At 41.3% G+C, this 22,639-nt stretch overlaps 1 protein-coding gene across 6 annotated transcripts in view; it reads left to right on the forward strand.

Annotated features, from left to right (window-relative positions):
• Positions 1-22,639, forward strand: part of RUNX2 (RUNX family transcription factor 2) — a 149,468-nt gene that overhangs the window by 77,471 nt on the left and 49,358 nt on the right. For 4 of the 6 annotated variants that reach the window (XM_055329933.1, XM_055329927.1, XM_055329928.1 and 1 more), the window contains one exon: positions 11,434-11,595. In XM_055329933.1, coding sequence (XP_055185908.1) covers positions 11,434-11,595 — 162 coding nt within the window. Of the gene's footprint in view, positions 1-11,433; positions 11,596-12,649; positions 12,719-18,822; positions 18,881-22,639 lie in introns of those variants that run through there. The other 2 variants (XM_055329931.1, XM_055329932.1) reach the window with 2 other exon arrangements.

Here is a 22,639-nt window from a genome sequence, read left to right on the forward strand (position 1 = left end):
TTGGCTACTCCTTCAACTATTCCTCATGTGATGGCTGGAGGTTCCATTGGATGCTGCCTTGGGAAAACACTGTCCTCTAGCTATGTGTGGCCAGGGCAGTGGCGGGGGAAGGTGTCTTCTGGTACTCTTAATGCATCCAAAATCAGTGTTAACTTTTTTGTCATTCTATCACACTGTGGCTGCTCTTAGGGCAGGCTTCTGCCATCCTGTCTTGGACTTGACCAAACGCAGCACTGTACTTTCTTTCTTACTCAGTTTCATCATTTTCCATCTTGTTAGGATTATTTAGTGATTCTAAAGCTTCCCGCAGTGTGTTGGCTGTTCCTCACAACTTTATCTCATCTTGCAGCTTAGAAACATTGTTTCTAATTCTTTAAAGACTTTAATGAATGTGCTGGATTGTAATGAATTTGAATCTGCCACGATACATCTCTCTCAAAGCCGACCAGAAGTCATCTCAACCACCACTTTCTGGTAGACCTTTTAACTGGCTATAAATCACATCAGAGATAAGGCATATACTTTGCTGAGGTCAAGATGCACAATGGACAGGTGAGCTTTCTTCTAATCTATTGCTGTAGTAACCCTAGGAGATGGATTTTGGTGAACCTGTTCTGCTTTCTGATCATTACTTTGGAGCTCAGGTGTGAGAAACTTGTTGTTCACAGGCTGTTGAAGGTGACTTAGTGTTTTCAGTGGACTGCAAGCAGGTCATCAATCACCAACAGAAGCTCCAAAAAACTAGTTGACATTTAGATTTTACCAGCTTTTCTCAAAATGAGGTGAGTGGAATAAGCAAATATACAACTATCATAGGTCATGTCGTGAAGGCACAACCTTCAAATAATTTCAGGACTCTCATGTGCAGGCGTAATGCCAGAGAACAAAGCTAAGGTTAGTAGTGAGTGGAGTTATGGGGAAACAGACTTGACTTAATAAAACTTTATAGCCCTGCTCTGTCAAAAAGAAGCCTTTGCCTACTGGTCTCCACAATTCTTGCAAAACTGTGGGGTGAACTCATCTGGGAGCAGAACCTTGAATTCGTCTAAAGCACAAGTCTCTCTCCTCTGTCTTCTTACTTCTCCTGGGCCTTCATGTCTTCTGAAGCATGTTTGTTTTGCTCATTCTATTTGAAGATCCTTCTTCTTGATAGGGAAGATTAAATCAGAATAGCATTGGGTCATTTTCCTTTCTGAGGGTCATCAGTAAAAATTACGTCCATTGTTTTCAGACTTTGGTGCATTTTAGCATCACCTGGGGAGCTTGTTAAAAGTCCAGGTGCCCAGGCTTTAGCCCTTGAACCAGAATGGATGAAGCGGGGCCTGCCCAAATCACCGCGGCAGGCCCAAGGCCCATCACCCGGAGGTCCCCTTGCTCAGCCAGAGCTGATCTGATCCAGCCCGAGGCATGCCAGGAGCCTCATCCCCGTGGTCCTGAGTCAGATGGTGTGTGGAGGCAGCTAAATGCCCCAGGCCACTTGCTGGCTTTCCTGAGTCTGGCTCCTGGGCTCTGCCCCCCAGTCCATTTCAGCGGTTGTTTGCCCTGTACACCCTTCCCTGTTTGCCCGGTCCTAGACTGGACTTGTGCCCTGTTTCTATTATGATACTAAGGGAGATTTTAGAAATGCATATCTGGTTATGTCACCTCATACTTAAAACACCTCAGTGACCTTCCACTGCACTTAGGATAAGGCCCCAAACCTCCAGTGTGGTCCAGCAGGTTTTGCCTGCTGACTCCTCCCCTTTTCTCCTCTCACGAGATTTTGAACCTTTTGTCAATAATCCACCCACACGGGCTCTCTTGACTCCTCCAAAAACCTTGTTGCCTCCATCCCATAAACTTGATACACACTGATCACTCTGCCTAAAGTCCTGTTCACCTTACCTGCCGCTTTCCAGGACCTTTGCTTGCCCGCTGAGTTCTTGGCTTAATGGTCACATCACATCATGAGAGAAGCTAGATCCCCAGGTGTGGTTGGGGTCCCCCACCGTGCATTGTCATGGTGCCAAGGACTCTCCTTTCTAGTATTTCTCACCTTTGATTCAAGTCAGTCATCCCTGCCAGACTGTAAAGTCTATGGGGGCAGAGGTTAGGTCTGTCTGTATTTACTATTAACCTCCCTAGTAGCTAGCACAGTACCACAGTAGGCCATTCAGTCAGTATTTTTGGAATGAATGAATGAATGGTTGCATGGGTGAATGAATGACCAGGAGATAATTCTTAGCACCGTGGATGCCATGATCCATCTGATAGCAGAAGTCACCATGCCTGGGAACCTTCTATAATACCCTACTTGCTCTGGCTGCCCCCCTGGATGTGGACATCAGCCTGATTTGACCTGAACTGACTCCACCCACTTGAGTGTGGTGATTTGGACTGAAGTTCACTTCTCTGGCCAGCAGCACCACATCTCCGTCATATCTCAGGTTCTGGTTTTGTGTGTAGCTTCCTCCCATCCCTCTGCTGGTTTTACCATTGAGGTCTGGGATATGCCACTGCTGAGGACAGATTAGGTGTGACATGTGGTATAGACTCTCGTTTCTTCTATTAAGTTTTTTCTAAATAAGAAAATCCCCTCATTTTTTATGAGACGGTTATGAGTCCCATTCATCCAAAAGCTGGTGATACTTTTAAGGCACTTCTCATTACTACCTTGTCTTAATTCAACTTCCTTTGGTTTTCTTTTCTTTTTTTAACCTTTTGTTGTGGCCTGTGACCTCTTAGACTCCACATATCATCTCTCATTCTCTTCTCTTCTCTGCCATTGTCTTCTAACAGTTACTAAGTCCTTCTTCTCTCATTGTTTGCTTTGTGACATAACTCATCATGCTCAGTGTACCCGACATAGCATCCAGTTTTATCCAAACAGTGTGCTGCTCTTTTCTCCTCAAATTTCAGTGTGAAGCTCTGTGAATCAGTGAGGTTGGTCTTCTGCCAAATGAATCCAGTAGCCACCTTGGTCCATTTGAGGAAGCCCCAGGTGGGGACAAGAGGAGGAGTCAAAATCCTGCTCTCCATATCTTCTCTGTTAACGTGAGCCACCCACCACCACTGACAGCTCTCAACTGCCTTTCATGGCCAGCCCAAATCTGCTCAACCCACCTTCAGTAATTTCACTTATAACAACCACTGTCTCCAGAAAGGACTTAGGGTAGGGAGCCCACTTTTCTGAGTAGTTAGAATCGTAGCATTTCATAGCTGGGAAACATCTTAGCCATAACCGATAGGTGCTCCTCTCATCGTTCAGGTGCAAGCAGTAAGACTCAGAGAAGGCAGATTAGTGGAGCACGACTGCATGGTTGGTGCCAGAGCCACCCGTCCAAGGCTCTTCCTGTGCTTGGAGGAGCCTATGTGTTTTAAGAGCTGTGTTTCCCATTAGTCGAGAGAACCAGAAGTGAGTGGGAGAGCTCATTTGAAAAATCCAGTCTATCTAGAAAGGTTCTTAGGGAAGACATAGAATTTAAACATTTGGTGTTTAGTGTAAATTGTTTTGAAATGGGAATGAATGTACATATGGATGTGAGTGTATTTGTATTATGAATGATAGTAATATGACCAAAACAGTTGAGGATAGGAAATTGTAAACCTGCCTCTCTCTGTTGAGATTCTTGGCTTTATTTGACCCTGGGAGCAATGGAAAAGGTATAATCTTAAACTAGTAGAGTCTCTACAGAGTTCATTTTAAGTACCCCAGTTTTTCTTAAGAAATATTTGAGGTTTACACAGACTGATGTACTGATTAGGGTAGAAACTGGGTGGAGGAAGAGGGGTGGGAATGTGGAGGTTTCTCATCATACTCTGTTTCCCAAATACAGCAGGTGCTCACAGTAGATGGTAGACGTGCTGAAGTTTGGCAGAAACCATTGGCTCTTGCTGGGTCACGTTACACAGAGGCCTGTTGGCCCCACAAACAGGAAGAAGCCTTCTGTGCGCTGATTCAGGCTTTGCCCTTGTTAACTTGTTTCCTCCCATCTCTGCATGAATTTCAACCCACATGCATGGTGTGCCTTGTTATGAGTGATTCTTAGGAAAGCAGGCCCTTCTTCACACCTACACGTGTTTAACCAAAGTGTTTACAAAAGGAGGCCTGCTCGGAGCAACCACTGAGTCTCCATACTTACCACTCACTGGGCTTTTGTGCAGCTCTCAGCCTGCTTTGTTCCCCGTCCCCCCAAGCCTGACTCAGACTTTTTCAAACTTAAGACTTCTACATATTTTCCTAGAGTCAGTTCATTTTCCTAGGGTGCCTTCTTTCTGTCTGCCTCCCCCTTCTCTTTTATTACCTGGAGTGTTTAGAGTTCAATTATGCAGACATGGAATTAGCTTTTCAGTCATTGGAAAGTATGGCTACTCTTAGAGCCATGACTCTTTATATACCATTTTAGGAGGTGAATGGCCACTCCTTCCTTTTTCCCTGTACCAGTGATTGAACTTCAGAAACTGTGGTCCAACTCAAAGAAGAGAGCTTGCCTTCCTTAGACCTACAGGTTTAAATAAGTAGTTGTTTCCATTTTTGGCTGGTGCTAAGACACCTTGAGACATGGGAACCACTCTTCTCCAATGAGCATTGGGGAGCATCTCCTGGGTATGTTGCCTTCTGTACTTTATGTTATGGGAGTTTCTGGAGCAATCCCCAAGTAGCCCATGCAGAAGGAACACCACTCTAGAAAGAGACCTTATGAAGTCTGTTCTGACATTGATGCTTCATGGTTCATTTCTATCTTTAGAGTGTTTTTTTATTTTTTTATTTTTATTTTTTTAGAGTGTTTTTTTAAAGACACAGGTACATGCTTTGAACATTTTTGAATTAATTGTTGTTTATATCTTTTCAGTCTTAACTTTCCCAGCTGCTTGTGTGAGCAAGGCAGGAAAGGCCTTTTGTGTCCTATCAGTCCCTTAGACCATCACACTGCCATATGGGCTTACAGGAGCTGTCTTTTACAATAAGAATTAATTTTTTTGCTGGTTCACCAGAACAGCATGCAAAAACTCCTTTTCCCCCTGCCCCTCAAAAGCCCTGCTAAGGTGGCAGTAATGACTATTTGTACTCTGTAGATAGAAAAAGGTCAGCTAAATCAGAGCCTTGCTCTTGACTTAATGAATTGGGAGAGAGACTATAAAGTGTACGCAGACCTCTGGGCTTCTGTTGTCTTTTTAAAATATAAGCTTTATGGAGCAGTCCTGCACAGTGTTGGTACCTGTGTCTGTGACAGACTGCCAGTTAGAACCAATGCTGATGGGTTCTTTTTTTAAGTTTTAATTTAAATTCAAGTTAGTTAACATACGGCTGTCCAGTATTGGTTTCAGGAGTAGAACTCAGTGATTCGTCACTTACAACACCCGGTGCTCATCACAAGTGACCTTCTCAATACCCATCACCCATCTAGCCCATCACCCACCCACCTCCCCCCATCAAACCCTGTTTGTTCCCTATCTTTAGACTCTCTTATGGTTTGCCTCTCTGTCGGCTTTGAAGGATTTTTTATGTCGAATGCCTGGTTCCTTTTTATTCAACCTGAACTCTTAGTAGCTAGAATTGGTTTCTTCTCACAAAGGAAACCATGATTTCTTCTAGAAGGGTGTAGTTACAGATCCAAGATACCTACTAAGTAGCCTGACCTAATGTGCCTGGCGGTAGTTCTTGGCATGCTTGCACAGTTCGATCTGGGGCCCATTTTCTCACTGGTTTCATCTAGGCTGTAGGAGCTCTCTCTGCCCTACCTAGGTCCTCTGCTGCTTTCTCTTCTCTCTCATTTAATCATTTTGCTTTGTCACTTCCTGGCTGTGAGAACGGCAGGCCCATCATAGAGGGAAGACCTGATTTTCTCTCTCGAGTCTCTCGAGTTTATCTTACAGGTCAAATTTGATCACAACTTCCTTTTAAAAACCCCCATTTTAGGTGAGAGCGGAGGAGTTTGGGGAGAAATAGGGTACGGTCATATTTAAGTGCTCATGTGATATTTAGGATTTCAGATTTCCCAAGCACTAAGGAGTATGTGCACATAAAAAAAAAATTAACAAAGGTTTTGCACATAAAAAAAATATTAACAAAGATTTTGTTTTTAAATTGTCATATCTGTATAAAAACATGTCAGTACTTTGAATTTCTATAAGATAATCATAAATATTATTAATAATATTGATACTGTTTCTGAGGATTGTCATGTAAAAATAGTGAATTACAGTTTTAAGAACACCATAAAATATTTAAAGCTCAATAGTGGTTTTCATTTTTTTCGAAAAATTTCTGAGAAAGGAAGTTCCTCTGAAATCTCATGGGTGCTTAATAGGTAGTTACAGGTCACCCAGGACATAATAGCAAGACTACGATTGGCACTTCTATCCTCTGAGACACAAAAATAAAGAATATTCTTATTTATGTTGGAGTGTAGGACACTGTACCTTCCTATGCAGAGTCAAAGAGACAATCTGTTCAATCTAACTCTGGGTGGGGTGGAGTGAAAGAGTGGTTCTATCAGCCCTGTGGGACCTGAAGTCAGAGTGAAGACAGTTTCTTGTTTGCGAATGGTAATTAGTAGGTTTGTCTCAGAGCAAGGCCCTGCACTCGTCCCTGGTAGCAACCTTAGGATTGGCTGGTGATGCTTAAAAACCATCTGTCACCTGCTCTGACTCACCCAAGTTTAAAGCGAATCCCAGAAGTCTCAGGTTTCTTCAGGAAGTTGAGTTCCAAAGCCATCTGTGAGATCAGGTTAAGGTGACTTTTCTCTACTGTAAGCATTAATAATTGTCCATAACTAAGCAAACATGCTATCATTGTATGTTTATGATGGGATTATGTTTTCTTGGTGAGTGGGCATTTAGGATATCAAGATATTTTATGGCTATTTTTTGCACTACAGTTTGAAAAAAGTTAAGGTGTACAGTATTAAAAAAAAATACACTAAACAGATTAGAATTTCTTGTTCTGGGGGAAACCAAGATGAAGAAGGAACATGATTAAGGTTAAATGATCATAAAGGATATTGACATGACCAGCACAGATATATTCTCCAAATAGTAGACTTCAAAACTACAGACTTCTAAAAACTGTCCTCTACTAGGGTAAGAGATTATGGGCTGGAAACATAAACACACAATGAAAGTTCAGTAGAGGAGACGTTTTAATAGTGATGAACACTGGTTGGGTTCTTACCGTGTGCTCGCTCTTTACATTTGTGAGCTCCTAAAGCTCCTTGACCTTCATAACAACTTGAGGAGGAAGGTCTCCTTATTTATCCCATTGTACACACCAGGAAGGTTGAAGATTGGATAGGTTATGTGATTTATCCAAGATCACACAGGCCAGAAATGGTGATACCATTCACAAGTATTAGAGAGGGCCTGGGGTGTTTGGAGACTATTACTTTTCTTTCTTTCTTTCTTTCTTTCTTTCTTTCTTTCTTTCTTTCTTTCTTCTTTCTTTCTTTCTTTCTTTTGAGATTGCTGTCCCCTTTTTACATTATTTCTATGATATCTAGTGAACCCCATATGGTAGTTCTTGTGTTTTATTTTTCTGTAGTAACTCTCTCTCCTTAAGTTGGGCATTCTCATAGAATCTTAGGATGGTCACCCTGAAAGAGATTGGCTGGGCTCTGCAGTCTGTCCTCTGGGACAAAAAACCAGAGAGAGATCTCACTTGTTAAGGATAGTGAGAAGTTATTTTCTCTAATCTTGGTTGTCTTCAGGAAGGACCTCCACTAAAAGCAAAACTATCCTTTCATACACGGTTCTACTGTATATTCTGGAAGTCAGTGATTTGATGTAAAAACTAAAATGTCATTAATACAACTTCTTTTAGAGCCTAAGGGGAAGTTGGAGAATGAGTAATTACTACTTCATTATAAAATTTCATTATTCACTCCAGCCACGCTGGGAGGTTCCTTGAGTGTTTGCTTATTGAGCACTAACTAACTATGTGCCAGGCATCGCAATGAATTGTGTTGAGTCTGATTTTGGAAAACTTCAAGAATGACACTAGATACCCCAGCCACCCTGCATGGTTTAGAGTCAGATTTTTAATATTTTTGAATGATAATGATGATTTGTCTGTCACAGTATATTATTTAGTCCTTATAGCAACTCTGAGATAGTATTATCATACCCATTTTACAGGTGAAGCAACTAAGGCTCAGCAACACTGAGAAACAACCCTTGTCACACAGCAGAGCCTTGACCTTGTGGGCTTCTAAAGAGAATAGTAATCATTTTAATATAGCACTTGATGAATGCCTTTGCTTCCATTATCTCATTTACTTTTGGAATGAACATGGTGGTGGGTATTATACTCATTTTACAGATAGCAGTAATCACTTACATTTATTATGTGCTTAATATTTACCAGGAATACCAGATAACTCATCAGATAAGGCCACTGTCATGGAATGCTCCCAGCAACCCTAACCCTAAGTAGCATTGTTATTCCCATTTTACAGATGAGCTGTTGAGATCCAGAAGTTAAAATGGCTTGCTCAGTGCAGTGATGGCCTGGACTGCTCAGCACAGTTAGGGTCTGGGCTGCCCAGCCAGTGCCCATGACCATTTCACAATATTCACTTTATCATGTTACACTCACTCATTTCCAGGTGAGGAAACTAAGATTCAAGGAGTTCCCTAACACAGCCAAGGCCATGCAGCTTATAAATAGCAGAGCTGCTAGGGTTCCAACACTTAACCCTTTTGCTGGAAAGCCCACTTATTACCATCTGGACCAGGCTGCCCCTCCACACAAGGGAGAACCAAAATGCGGCCCAAATTAAGTTCCCTGATTCCTCTGTGATATGTTTAAACATTAATCATTTTAGTCATTCTTTACATTTCTTTGTATTTTTCCCCATTTTTAGGCAGGGAGCCCTGTACTACTGCTAACAGCATGTGATAGTAGAGGAGTAGACACACAGGTTAGACTGCTTGCTCCGGAAGTCATCCAGTAAAGTCAGATTAGAGTTCAGATCCACATCTGAGTCCTGTGTGCCCTGCTCATTTATCTGTGTGATTCTTGTCCTTTTTGTCTGTTGAAATGTGGCTTGAGAGAGGTTCTTGACTTTATGAGATTGCTTTCTAGGGCTGGACGGAATGCATCTTTTCCCATCTGAAGATCATCTACATTTCTCTGAAATGTAATGAATTACGTTAATGGCTAAAATAAGGAAGTATGTCATATATTTAACAAGGACCACTGACTCTGATTTGAAATGTTGCCCATCTCTACAATCTCAGCCTTGAACATTTTACAGCACAAAAATTCGTTACTTTAAAGACCAAGTCCTCTTTAGGTTTCTGAAAGAAAAGTGTATGTTAACCATTTACAGTACTGTACTTTTATTCAAATCACAAACTCCGGTAAATGTTCCCTGACGTTGAATTGGATGGAATTTTCCTATGTATCTGTTGATATAGTAAACATCAGATAAATATTCAGATGTATTTAATTATTTTGATTCAGTATTGTTCTACTTAGCCTTTAAATATACTGTTTCTGAATTGAACAAATAAACAAGAAATAGCTGAAACTAACTGGCTTTGATTGTATGGAAAAACCAAGAGGCTTTAAAAGAAGAATCACTTCAGAAATAACCCGTGTCTTGTAATCATTTTTATTTTTAGTGATAAGTCTGCATTGACTATTCGAACATACTGATCATTTTAAAAAATTAAGTTTGTCATTTTTAGAGGCTAATAGGTGCCAGGGAAATAATTTTAAATGTGCTCCAAATGTATTAGTGCCAATTCAGGTGTGTTTTAACTGGGGACTGCCCTGTGTCACCAAGAGTTTTCTCTTTTCTTTTCTCTTCTTTTCTTTTCTTTTCTCTTTCTTGACAAGTATCAGTACTTAGTGAGTGCCTCTTTGTGCTGGTCCTCTCTTCGTGGTTTTCTAATGTAATTCTCACATCCCTGTGATTCAGAGATAATTACCCCCACCTCTTTAGAGATGGCTCAGAGTTGCTGAGTAATTAACTGAGGATCACACAGCTAGAAACTAGAAGCCTCAGAATTTGAATCTAATTCTGCACATTCAAAAGTTCCTGAATATTCTAATATACAATGTTGTCTTGTGAACAGCCCAGTGTATTCGAATTTTTAAAATTTAGCAAAACATTTTAGAATTAGCAAAAAGAAAGTTAAGAGAAATTTGCTTATGATTCTGTTTGATTAGCCCTCTGATAAGAACAAAACAGTTTGAAATATACACTGGAAATATAGAGCAAATTTACCTTTTTTTTCTTCTGTAGACTGAAGCCCTTTTGATAAATGTAACTGGCTTTGAGCTTGTGCCTCCAGGAAACCCCATAGAGATACATCAAAAGATACTGTTAATGCTCAGCACTTAACCCTAACAAGTTGGCTGCCCATTATTTTTATTATTACAGTGACTGTAGGTAACACTAGGCTGTATTCCAAACATGTGGCATCTTTAAACCAGATTCCAATAGGATTAAAGACATATCCCTGCTCTTCTGTTTTGGGTCGTTTTCTTACTGTCAGAAACTCATATGCTTAACATTGAAACTGGATGGTGATGAAGCTTTTCAGGTTTTTTTTTTTTTTTTTTTTTTTAAGAGAGAGAAGGGGTGGGGGAAGGGCAGCGAGAGAGGGAGAGAGTCTTAAGCAGACTACCACTCGATGCAGAGTCCGAAACAGGGCTGGATCTCACAACCCTGAGATCAAGACCTGAGTGGAAATCAAGAGTCAGACCCTTAACCAGTGGAGACACCTGGGAGCCCTGAAGCTTTTCAGTTCTTAATGGCAGTTGACTTTGAAATTAAGTTTGTCTCTTTCGTAAAAGTTATTTTCTGGGGTGGCTTTAACATGAGAATCCTAAAACTGGCTGTCCTCCTCCGTGTTCTCACATGCTGCTACCTCTGTTCTCATCTCTACCCTCAACCTCCTAACCCTGCTGGTAGAAAGTGCCATCCATTGACATCCCTGGAAAGAAAGTGAAATCATGGAATCATGTACTTTATAAACCAAAAAGCACATCTGAAAGATAGTAGCTGGATACGCAACAGGGAAAAAGTACAGTCTACCTCTTCTTTAACCAAGTTGATTGTTCAAAGAAATTCTGACTTAAAAAAAAAGTTGAGAGTAACATGTGTTCATTGAAATAAGATGAGAAGATACAGAAAATAAATAGAATTCAACTTTGTAAAGATAACTGGAGCAGATTGTTTTTAAATGGCCGTTAGACTTTCTAAATAGAAATCCTTATGTGTGAGAGAGAAATAGTCCTTATGCATGGCCCATGTTGTCACACTCATCAAGCCTGGAAGTCTAGGAAGGTTTGTGCCATCCAGGGCCTGAGTGGGTGGGGCCACAGGAAGTCAGTAGTCCTTATGGATCCTCCTTTTTCTCTTGATTTATCCCCTCTCAGTTTTGGGCTGCATGTTCTAAGTCCATAGTGGCCGGTACTCTAAAGATGTTTCTTCTTTTTCCCAGACCCCAGACAGGCACAGTCTTCCCCGCCGTGGTCTTATGACCAGTCTTACCCGTCCTACCTGAGCCAGATGACATCCCCGTCCATTCACTCCACCACCCCGCTGTCTTCCACGCGGGGCACGGGGCTTCCTGCCATCACCGACGTGCCCAGGCGCATTTCAGGTAAAGACCATACTTTAACTACAGACCCACTCCCGTGCTGGGGGCGGGGGTGGGGGGGTTGGGGTTGTAGGGTGGGCCAAGGTTCACGGTAACTCTCTATCAAAGATGTGTGGGCAAGGGGATGACAGCTGGCAAACCGGGTCCTCTGGATTACGAGGTTATCAAGTACTTGAACCTTTTAAATGAAAAGACTGAAAACCCGCCAGAGCTGGCATCATTTCCTTAAGATGACAGTCAATGCCACCGAGCTTTTGTTCTGCTGAATTGTGTCCCCTTCGGTGGGCGCGGTCTCCACCGGGGCCTTCCCCTGAGGGTCTTAGGCCAGGCCTTCCTCTGCTTGCGTTCCTCTCTCTTCTCGACATCCGCCTGTAAGCCAGATCACAGACTGATGGCACGGCCTTCCATTTCTGGAGCCTCTTAAGTCCCACCCGTCCAAGCTGACTTGTTCTGAGAGAGAACACCTGCAAACTTCAGATCCTTATCAGAAGCTAGTCATTTTAAGTGTGGTGAGGCCTGGAAGGATCTTAAAAGGCCCCGTGTGGCCTGAGTGGCCAGTCCCAGACTGCCGCAGCCTCTGCACGAAGCGCGCCGCCCGCCGCGGCCGCTCTCGGCCTGGCAGCCCCGGTGCGCACACATCTGTTATTCCACAGGCCCCGCAGAAACCTGTGGCTCATGGTGGAGGCGCATGTGGTGAACAATGCGGCTTCCTCTCTCCGTCGTGGAGAGAATTCATCATAGAGAGAGCCAGAGAGCGTACACAGGCTTCACACTGGCAAGTGGAGAACAGTTCAGGGCTCTCGGCCACCCATGTGAGTCCCGTGGATGAGGAAGAAAATCTCTCAGTGCAGCCCTGACACACAGACCGGAGCACGGCCCCATAGATAAACCAGTAAACCCACTGAGGCACACACAGTAGGCTCCTCTTATGTGTCAGACACTCTTCTCAGCGGTCGCGCTCTCTGCACCTGTTTGACTCCTGGCCAGGTTAATGCCTTTCTTTCTTTCTCTTTGTGTTTCTGTCTCTGTTTCTCTCCCTGTCTCATCTTCTGCAAAGCTCGAAGCCTCTACTCACTCCACTGAGTCGCATCACTGACAAGCTGAAGCTCCACCAGCAGGCTTGCAGGTTTTGATTAGTTCAGACTCCTTTATTTCTTTCCACTTGGGAGGAGGGAAGGCTTTGTTTCTCAAGCGAATGGCAGGAAGGGGCTCTCTGGTCCTAGTGCCTTCACATTTTCTACAGCAGATGGACTCCCGCAGGGGTGAGTAGGGAAAGAAGAGGGGTGGAGGGAGAACCACGAGATTCTTTGGAAAACCATGTTGACTTTCCATTTTGACTGCGAGTATTATTTTTTTGAATCACATGGTATGTATTGGGGGGGATTGTGCAGAGTATAGAATTTTAATTATCATTTCCCTTGACAGGAATTACTACCTCCTTTAGGCAACCATCAGTTAAAGACACGAGAAGGGATGAGTAAGGCCTGGGTGGGGGTGGTGGAGAATGATGGCTGATGTGGGATCAAAGGGACAGTGCTGGATGGTGTTGAATTAGTTCTGGTCATTCCTTCTGTGTTTTATACTGAGTCTGTTTTGTTTCACATAGGGCCAAAATGACACTTTGCCAGGACAGATTTGTGCAAACTTGCTTCTGTTTAGGGTCCTCTGGGGCTTCCATCTGTACAACCCTCTGTGGCTGAAGAAGATTTTGCTGTTTGTCCTCTGGCAGTACCTAGAGGAACAAACCTCAGGGAGTGATCATAGCTATAGGGACACTTACCTACCACGTTTTCTCACCCAGGTGCATTCACATAAAATTCAGTGGGAAAACCATTGCAAAGAACACTGAAAACATTCCCCATAAATGACTAGTCACTGTTATTAATCATTTACATGCATAATATAGAATAGGTTACCTTAAGTCCATTCACTGATAATTATTTAAAACCTTTCCATAAATGAATACAACATAACTCCTGTTTCATAGAAGAGGCAGTAGGAGCAGAAACTGGTTAATTGTCCAGCCATATATTGATCAGAGGCCAACGGTAGGAACGAGCCTCTGCTCTAAACTAGTTTAAAACTGAGTTCAGTCCAGTTTTTTCCTCATTTCTATGAGTTGTTCCTGGCAAAGTAACATGGTGCCATGGTGGTGCCCTCTGTGTAAACATCAAAGGGAAGAGAACAGAAAATCCCTCTTGTCAGCATGTGGGGAAACAGGAAGAAAGAACTAGATGTGGACTGTCAGGGAACTGGAGGAACTCTGATTTACCTGGCCTTCCTCTTGGGTGTGGGGCTGAGTCCACACCCCAGAGTGCCCCCCAGTGGGCTTGGGGATCAAGTTGGCTGGAGTGAGTGCCGCTTTCACTTCTTGGGGGCCGGTCCTAGGGACCTTTCTTGAACTTGGCTTCCCAGGTGCCCCAGTGCATTGTTTCTATCTTATCCCCCCCGCCCCCCAATATCTAAAGCCATCCCTAGGGTCAAGGATGCTTTCTCTCCATAACATGGATAACCTAAACATTAAACTTCATCTCCATCTCTAGGGCAGACCTGTGTTCATTTTTTGAGATGCTTTCCAGAGCAGTTCATGCTTTTGTGTAGAGAACCCAGTTCTCATCTCCTTATATGAAGGGGAAACAAAAATACTCTCATATGATCATGGGTGAGAAAGAAGTCCTTACTTGTATGGGAGAACTGGAGGTTCAGATCCAGATTCGAATCCCAGCTCATGCACACAACAGGCAAGTTTCTTACTTCTCTGAAACAGCTTTCTTATTTATAAAATAGGGATATAATATTAATCTCCTAGGGTTATTGTGAGGAACCAGTGGGATGCTTTATGTAAAGTGCTGCCAACACACCACACACTCACTATGTGTTCCACAGATTGTAGCTGATATTATGAAGTAAAAGTTGTTTTGTAAAAATTGCCTGTCTGTATATAATTTGCAAGCAAGCCCTAGCTTAAATGAGTCAAGTAGGCAAAAAATCTGAACTCTTAAAGGGGATTATTTGCTTTGTAAAATGGATCCACCACAGAATATATTTAAAACAACAACAAAAAAAACCTTGAAATATTTAAATGAGTTAATACTCAAATGGCATTCATAAAGCACTGCGCACAGTGCCTAGCACAGAGAAGTACTCAATGTTTTATTATTATTATTGTATAGATTTAGAATGAATGTTTATAGAGCTAAAAGCACTTGGGAACCATCCATAAAAGGTCAGTAAGAGAAAATAACTATTTCGTTATAACATTGGAAAATAGCATGATCCTATTCTTTTCCAAGGGATCATAGGATTAAGAGCAACCAGAGAGATCTTTCAGAAAGTACTGTTCCTAAAGATACTCCAGTTCATCCTAAAAGACCATCCCAAAGAAAGACCATCATGTAATATACTTAAAGATCTTCAGAAAATCCAATCGTACAACTTCCTGTTTTGGCATTCCTGCTGAGTAATTTTTCCAGCGTGGATGCAAATGCCAGACCTTAATGGATTACAATAAAGACAGTGATGCTGTAGTGTGTTGTCCCTGCCATGGCGCTCATGGAAGTGAGGTCTAAATAAAGATGATTGAAAGGTATGTTACCCACACTCCCTACTTTACTGCAGGTAAAGATGCCACACCAGATGTCTTGGAGTTCACAGGCACAATACCAAGATTCAGGAAATATTTCCTTAACCTTAAACCGCCTTCGATATTATAACAAAAACAATAACAACAGTCATAGGTCTATGACTAAACAATAAATCATTGTCATGTAATTGATCAGTAGGGCTTCCTTTATTGTAACAAGGCTTAGTTCCTGTGCAGCTGAATTAGAAAAATCAAATGCTTCTTATCAGAAGCCCTGGGGACTGGTTTTCCTCTCCTCCCCTATTTATTATGATGAATGTGGCTTATCACATAACAATCTGTATTGAAGTAGCATCCTCCATTCCTGAGGGATCTTATACATTATCTCGTTTCATCTTAAACAATCCTAAACATTCACTATATGGAGGTAGTCAAAATTGTTTCTCACTGATTCTATCAAAGAGCAAGGTGTGGCAAGGCAGGACAACAAGTAAGCCTGACAACAACCCAGACCATATGTATGTATGGTAATCGTGTTATCAGCCATGGCATTTTAGATGTTCAAAGCCCTCCTGAGGCTTGGCACAAAGCTTATAATGACTTTTCTGCAGGTCATTACAAAATACTAGGTGAGTGAATAATTACAGACTTTCAAAATGTATTTTATGTAATTACCCCGTATGAAAAGAAACAACTGTTTCTTGAGTTTGATTCTTTGACTTTTGGGTCAGAGTATGAGCTTGAAGGAGGGGACCCTACAGAAGTCTATTCACTGCAGATGACTCCTTGCCTGCCCCACGCATCTGAGTAAATTGGCTTAGATTGACCTGAGTCTGTAGCACTCTTCAGCATAGATGAAGTGGAAGGGATTCATATAGTCCTTTTTCTGGGGTCTTGGTCACTGTGCCCATGGACCTCTCTGATGCTTTCAGGAGGTCTCTTAGAGAGGTAAGATCCGTGAGTTAGAGATATAAGAGTAGGGTCATATATGTTGTCTGACTCTGAGAGAGGCCAATGCAGGTTGTATGGATGATTTTTTTCTACATTTGTAGGATTTTTTTTTTTTAATGTGAGACAGAGTTAAGAATTGTAATCTTTTTGAAGGTTACGTTTTGTTTTTGTTTGTTTCAGCAAATGGTCTTGAATTTCTTCTTGCAAAATATTTAAATATCAAAAAATTCCACTTAATCAACTGCACAGGACTATTAAAAATGTCTCTGTTTTTATGACTCTTAGTCCCTAAACTATAATATTTCCAAAGGTCAGCAGAATAGGCGTTAGTCTAATAAAGTTACTAAACATTATTTTACTACTACCACAAAATCTAGAAAGTGTCAGTGGAAAAACCCCATTTGATCATTCAAGGCCTATCGGGAGGGGTTTTTTCGTGTGATTTCAACCCCAGCTGTGTTTGATGCAGTTCATTTTTAAACGTCCCTTATAACCGAGTTTCTATCAAGTCCCCTGAGTCCGGTTTTGAAAGCAGCAGCTTCAATAATGTGCCAAGTATATGTGGACATTTATTTTCACAGGGCCACTCTTAACTCACAGGAGGGAGTGACGCCTTAAGAGAGGTTAAAAGGAAAGCTCCAGCAATTAATACTAATAAACCAGAAAGTTAAAGCAACCATAATAAAACACTAGAACATCTACTTTTTACTACAGAACCATTCCTTTATTAAGAGCCACCTGTTTGGTAGACACACCTCTGCCACAGCAGCCACGGGCAAGTAATTAAGTTTAATAGGAGCCACTCTTATTTTGAAGAAGTTCTCTGTTTAAAGCCACAGAGGGGGAAGTTATTAAATTTAATAGACCCTAAACAAAGGCAAGCCCTGTGTTCCTAGTTGAATGTTGTTAAGTAGTCTTCTCTGTGTTATCTCGACTGTGATTGGTTGGGTTATTTTGGCATTCTATACGTTAAATTCATCTTGCTTTCTCTAAAGATAGGCTCTCTACTGGCACGAACAGATGATGTTTTTATCATATTGCTGGGGAGTAGGAGGTGGGTGTCCCAAGCTCAGGGCGTACCTGGACCTCGGCGTACTATGAGTTTTGAGTTACTGATGCCGAGGACCCAAGAAGTGGTTTCCATTCCGACTAGATCGGTGGGGGTAGTTGGCCTGATTCACAGGACTGACTGAACTCGGCTGTGTGACATTTACTGTTACTTGTAGTTAGACGGGAGGTACGGAAGCTCAGCATGAACCTGCGTATGTGGCCTGACTCTGATTTTACACGTGGTTCTTGTCAGCTGTGTTCGTGAACATTTGTTTTTTGATACATGTACGACCACCCACATGTGAAGAAAAGATTGAGTAATGAAGGGGCTCATGCGTATGCAAGGATGGCAAGGACATGGCTACAGATTTTACTGAAAGATTTGCTACAATGCCTTTCTTTTCGTAGGACAAAACTTAGGAGTTTGAACCTCGCCTCACTAAAAGTTATTAAAGTTTAATTTTTTAATGACACGGTGGCTTCTGTGGTGCACAAAGAAGAGGGTGGAGGCAATTTGACTAAGGGAACCTGAGTTTTAGTTTCATTGTCTTTGAAGATTCTGTGCACTGTCCTCAGCTGTGTATGTCCGTTCATTCCTTGTGCCTGTGTGGGCCAATGGGAACAAATTACTCAGAAGTGCCCATCAGCATGTGTCAGAATTTTGTGCAAGGAGTGAGATGATCTCTGCCCAGGGGTTTGTTGCTCTTAGGACTTCTAACAAAGTTTGCCTTATCTGATAAATGCTGGTGGAGAAACTACTGTGTCATTGGCTTCAAAATGGTAGAAAGATCCTCTCTCTATATATATATGTTTTTAAATTGATACTTCATTTTTTTTAGAGGAGTTTTATTTAAAAGCTTATAAAGAAGTTCTAGATTTACAGAAAAATTGAGCATAAAGTAGAGCTGGGATCTTAGCCCCCCTCACCCCTACCCTACTTGCCTGGCATTTTGTCTTATTATTCACTTCTTGCATTTGTGTGGTACATTTGGTATATTTGATGAACCGATATATTGATATATTATTCCTAACTGAAGTCCATAGTTTATGTGAGCATTCACTGTCAGTGTTGTGCACTTCTCTGGGTTTTGTCAAATACATAATGCCAAGTATCCACCACTACAGAGTCCTTCACAATAATTTTGTTGCCCTAAAAATCCCCTGGACTCTACCTGTCTGTCCCTCTCCACCTGCCCCCATAGCCCCAGGCTGTGATCTTTTACCTCTCTCGATAGTTTTGCCTTTTTCAGAATGTTGTATAATTAGAATCATAGTCTGTAGCCTTTTCAGCCCGGTTTCTCTCCCTTACTTTGCCATGTGCATTTAAGGTCCCTCTATATCGTTCCATGACTTGGTAGCTCACTTCTTTTTACCACTGGGTACTGTTCTATTGTAAGGATGTTATTTTTTAAAACATCAAAGCTGCTCTCCCTGGGCGTGGGAATACCCCCCACCCCCACCACCCATTTCCTTTTGTCACTGACTCTGTCAATGATACCTTCTTTTTAAGAAAGCATTTCATGCATTCCTTCCTGGGGAAACACTTCCTCTGTCACAGCAGTTGTCACCAAAAATGGCCCAGATCACGGTTTTCCGTACTTTTGGTCCATTTTTTAATAAATATTTTTCTTTGGTTTTGTCCATAGACTGCTTACCAAACAGTACATTTAGGTGATGATGCTTATCAGTTCAAGTACAGAACAGACCCAGCTTAAAAGTAACAGCCCATTTATCTGGCCACTTCGCTGCCCTCCCAGGTAAAGGATGCTCCTTTTCCCTAAGGATGCCTGGCGTTCTGTAAGTACACTTCCCACTTCCATGCCAGCCGCCAGCTCTTTTTGCCACATTGCTGGCTCAGGCCCTGTCCATCCATCTCAGCTACCTCTTTCCCAAAAGGAATCCCTTCCCCAGCCACCAGTTTCCTCAGAGTTTATTACTCTGTCTACGCCCATCCATTTCTCACCTCTGTGCTTCGGATGCACCTCCCATGTGATGTATACCTTCCTTTGCTTGCACGCCTTTCACCTTCTACCGGAGGTAAGCTTCTCAAGCACGGTGGCTGCGTCGTGCATAGTCTTGAATTCTTATAACCAAGCATGGTTTGGGGCATGTAGCATGTGCTCAGTAAATCCTTAATGAGACAACTCTCAGTGGGAGAGGAGGTAGGAAAATAGAAGACGGTAGGCATGTAGAAGAAAAGGGGAGAAGAAAAGGAAAAAGGAGAGAGACGATTTTGTTCACCTGGAACAACAAAGAAAGGACAAAACAGGAGGAACTTTGATTGCTGATAAGGACAGGAAATAGCACAGTATGAGTGTGCATAAGCAGTATATATTTTTATCTCCGAGCCTCTCTGCAATGTGTTTCGTATTTAGAACACATAGCAAGACTGCATCTGTTTCCAGAACTTGCTAACAGTTGGTAATAATGCCAAAACATACTTTAGTTCCAGCTTGAAACCAAATGATCAAATAGAATTTTTGATTTCTAATTTAGGGTCTGACATTAATTATAGCCATCATGTAATAAAGTGTCAAAGTCTTTTTTTGGGAAAATAATAGAAATTATATTAACTAAGCTGTAAATGGAAGCAAAACGATGCCTCTAAAACAAAGGAAAGGCTCTGGTTTTGACATTTTTGACCGTCTTACCTTCTCCACACTGAACGTTCCTTGTTCTCCCCAATCCTCTCCGCTCTTTTAAACCCTTACTGTATGATAGGGCTTCCTGCCACTCCCTGTCCGGGTCCATGGTCTCTGGGTCCATGGTCTCCTGGCACACCACGGTTTGTTAGTATACCTCTTCACGCCTGGTGCCCAGAACCAAACTCCCGTATTCTTGGCCTCTGTTCGAGGAGACTGTGGTGGCTTTAGTGCTCTGGTGACCATACTACACTCTGTCTCCTCATGTTTGCCATTTTCTGGCAAGCTGAATTTTTTTTTCACTTTTACAGTTATTTTTTCAGATCCAAGTATGATCATTTACAGTTATTCCCATTTGGTTTTATCTTATTTACCTCAGGTAATAGTTCCTGCCTGTCAGGAACTTCTTGGAGTTTTATAGCCTCATCCAATATAGTAGTAGCCTCTTGCATTCCCTCCTACCCGGGAAGTCTTTTCTTAGCTTACTTCAATCATATCAAGTCAGCTCAGCAACTACTTGGTACATAATTATAATGTGTATAGGCAGGCAACAAACAAAAACCAAAATTGAAGATCTCGTCTGTGCCTTCAGGAAGCTTTCAGTGTTACTTAGGAGAGGACATAAGCAAATATGACACAGTTACCCTGTGATGCCAGACGTGTAGATGCTGGAATGTACAAACAATGCTCAGAATGTTAGTGAGAAGTGATCTCTTGCCCTCCTGCCCAAGCAACTTAAAGCCTTCTCCTTAGGAAATTAAAATCAGCTCCATTCTAGTAGATTATACTTTTATTCTGAGTTACTTCAACAATTATATTTTCGACTGCAAAACAAAAGTTCCACTTGTTGGCATGTGTGGTTTCATAATGTTTCTTAAGATAGGACAAGAACATAGAGAAAATCTTGTCTTTTCCCACCTAGATGGAAAGTGCCCTTGGGCCAAGGACTAGCCTACTAACCCTCTGCAGTGTCTCTGAGTCCTAGTTTTATGCTCTGTAAGTAGATGCTCATGGGAAGTACTTGCTCAGGACAGAAAAGTCTATCCAATAGTGCTGCCTGCTTTTGGGTCCCTTATGCTGGAAATGTTGTTAGGAATTGCTAACACATCTAGAAGTGGGGCTGTACAGGAGACTAATGACGATTGCCATTCGCTTAATTTCATGTTGCATATGCACAAATATGGCTCTATTTACATGATAGAATTTTTTACTATTTCTTTTAGAGTGAAGCAACACTGTTAGCTCTATGCCATTACATATATATGCATATATGCATGTATCACCTGTTCAGTACATTTAAAGTGAATATACATATAAATATTCTTGATAGTCTATTATTTGAGATGTTAGTATCAGCCAGATACTACTTTAACATTTTTCTGGAAAAACAGGACTCTTTGAAACCCTCTGTGTTTTTGTATTATTTTGTTACTTTAATGAGCATCGATTTCTCAGGAAATATTAATTGTCTCTGCTGGTAGAAAGGGGAAAGAGACACTGATGATTATTTTAAGTTTGCTTTTAGATCTGTTAATACATAGAAATAGTTGTAAAGGAAAAAGGAAAGATATAATTGAAAGAGGTAACTGAACAAGTAAAAAGTTTCCATATAATTAAAATCCTATATGATAAGATACAAATAACAGCACTTTAATTTGAATTATTCAAAGTCATTTTTGGACAACATTTTATTTTGAACAGTTCTAAGTCCTTTTCAGACTCCTTTTTGGATTGTTTTCTCAAAAAAATGTATAGGAAGGCATATATTATTAAATTGGGTATTTAACAGAATTTAAGAGACTTGGTTTGAGGCAAACCTAGGATCCCATTTGACTATACATCTAATTTATTTTTTAATGTGACTCTCAAGAAATTCACGAATCTCAAATCCATGAAAGTCACATAAATAAAATGCTTCTCAGGCACCAGTGTCCCTGAATATCTCAGAGATGTCATCTTTTCCAGGAAGGTGTCATCTTTTCCAGAGACACTTTGGCTTTAAGTGATAAACTTAGAAATACAGTCCAGCATAGTAGACTGGAACAAGATGGATGTTCCTATATCCAGAGTTTACTGCTCTCTCTCTAATCAAAATGGTCACCATTCCAGCTCCCTGTTGTAATTAGTAATAATGCTATAGTTAATGGAATAATAATAACAAATATAATGATGGTTATAAACACTCCACTCTGTGCCAAGGAGAGCAGTGATTCACGATAAATCAATAATAAACCCATTGATGTGGTTAGAATAAATCCATACCCAATTAAGAAGAACCCTTTCTAAATAAAAATCACCAAGGAAATAAAAACAGACCTGGAAAAGAGGAAAAAGTCTGATAATAGAGTTGTGGTACTCATCATTAAAAAAAAAAAAACAAAAAACCAACAAACCCACAAACTTGCCAACTACACAGGAGGAAAACAATACAGTGTCAGTGTTGCTTAAACGTACAGTGGAGAGTTGACCTGAAAGATTCCAAAAAGGAAAGAGTTTGGCCCTCTGTACAGTTCACAGAGAAAGTTGAGGGTTTTTTTTTTTTTTTTTGACCTTAGAAGTTGGTAGGTGTCACAGGTATTGTACCTTTGAAGCATTGGTTGGGTCTTGGTTTTTCTTTCACTCTGACAATATCTGTCTTTTAAAAGGCACATTTTAGACCATTGACATTCAGAGTAGTTATTGATATAGTTGGATTAATATCTACCATATTCATTACTGTTTTTTATTTATTGCCCCTGTTCTTTATCTTCTTTTCATTGTTTGTCTTCCACTCTTTTTCCTCCTTTCATGGTTTTAGTTGAACATTTTATGTGATTCTACT

This window comes from Nyctereutes procyonoides, unplaced genomic scaffold (assembly GCF_905146905.1).
Source record: "Nyctereutes procyonoides isolate TBG_1078 unplaced genomic scaffold, NYPRO_anot_genome, whole genome shotgun sequence".
In the NCBI taxonomy this organism is placed as follows: domain Eukaryota; kingdom Metazoa; phylum Chordata; class Mammalia; order Carnivora; family Canidae; genus Nyctereutes; species Nyctereutes procyonoides.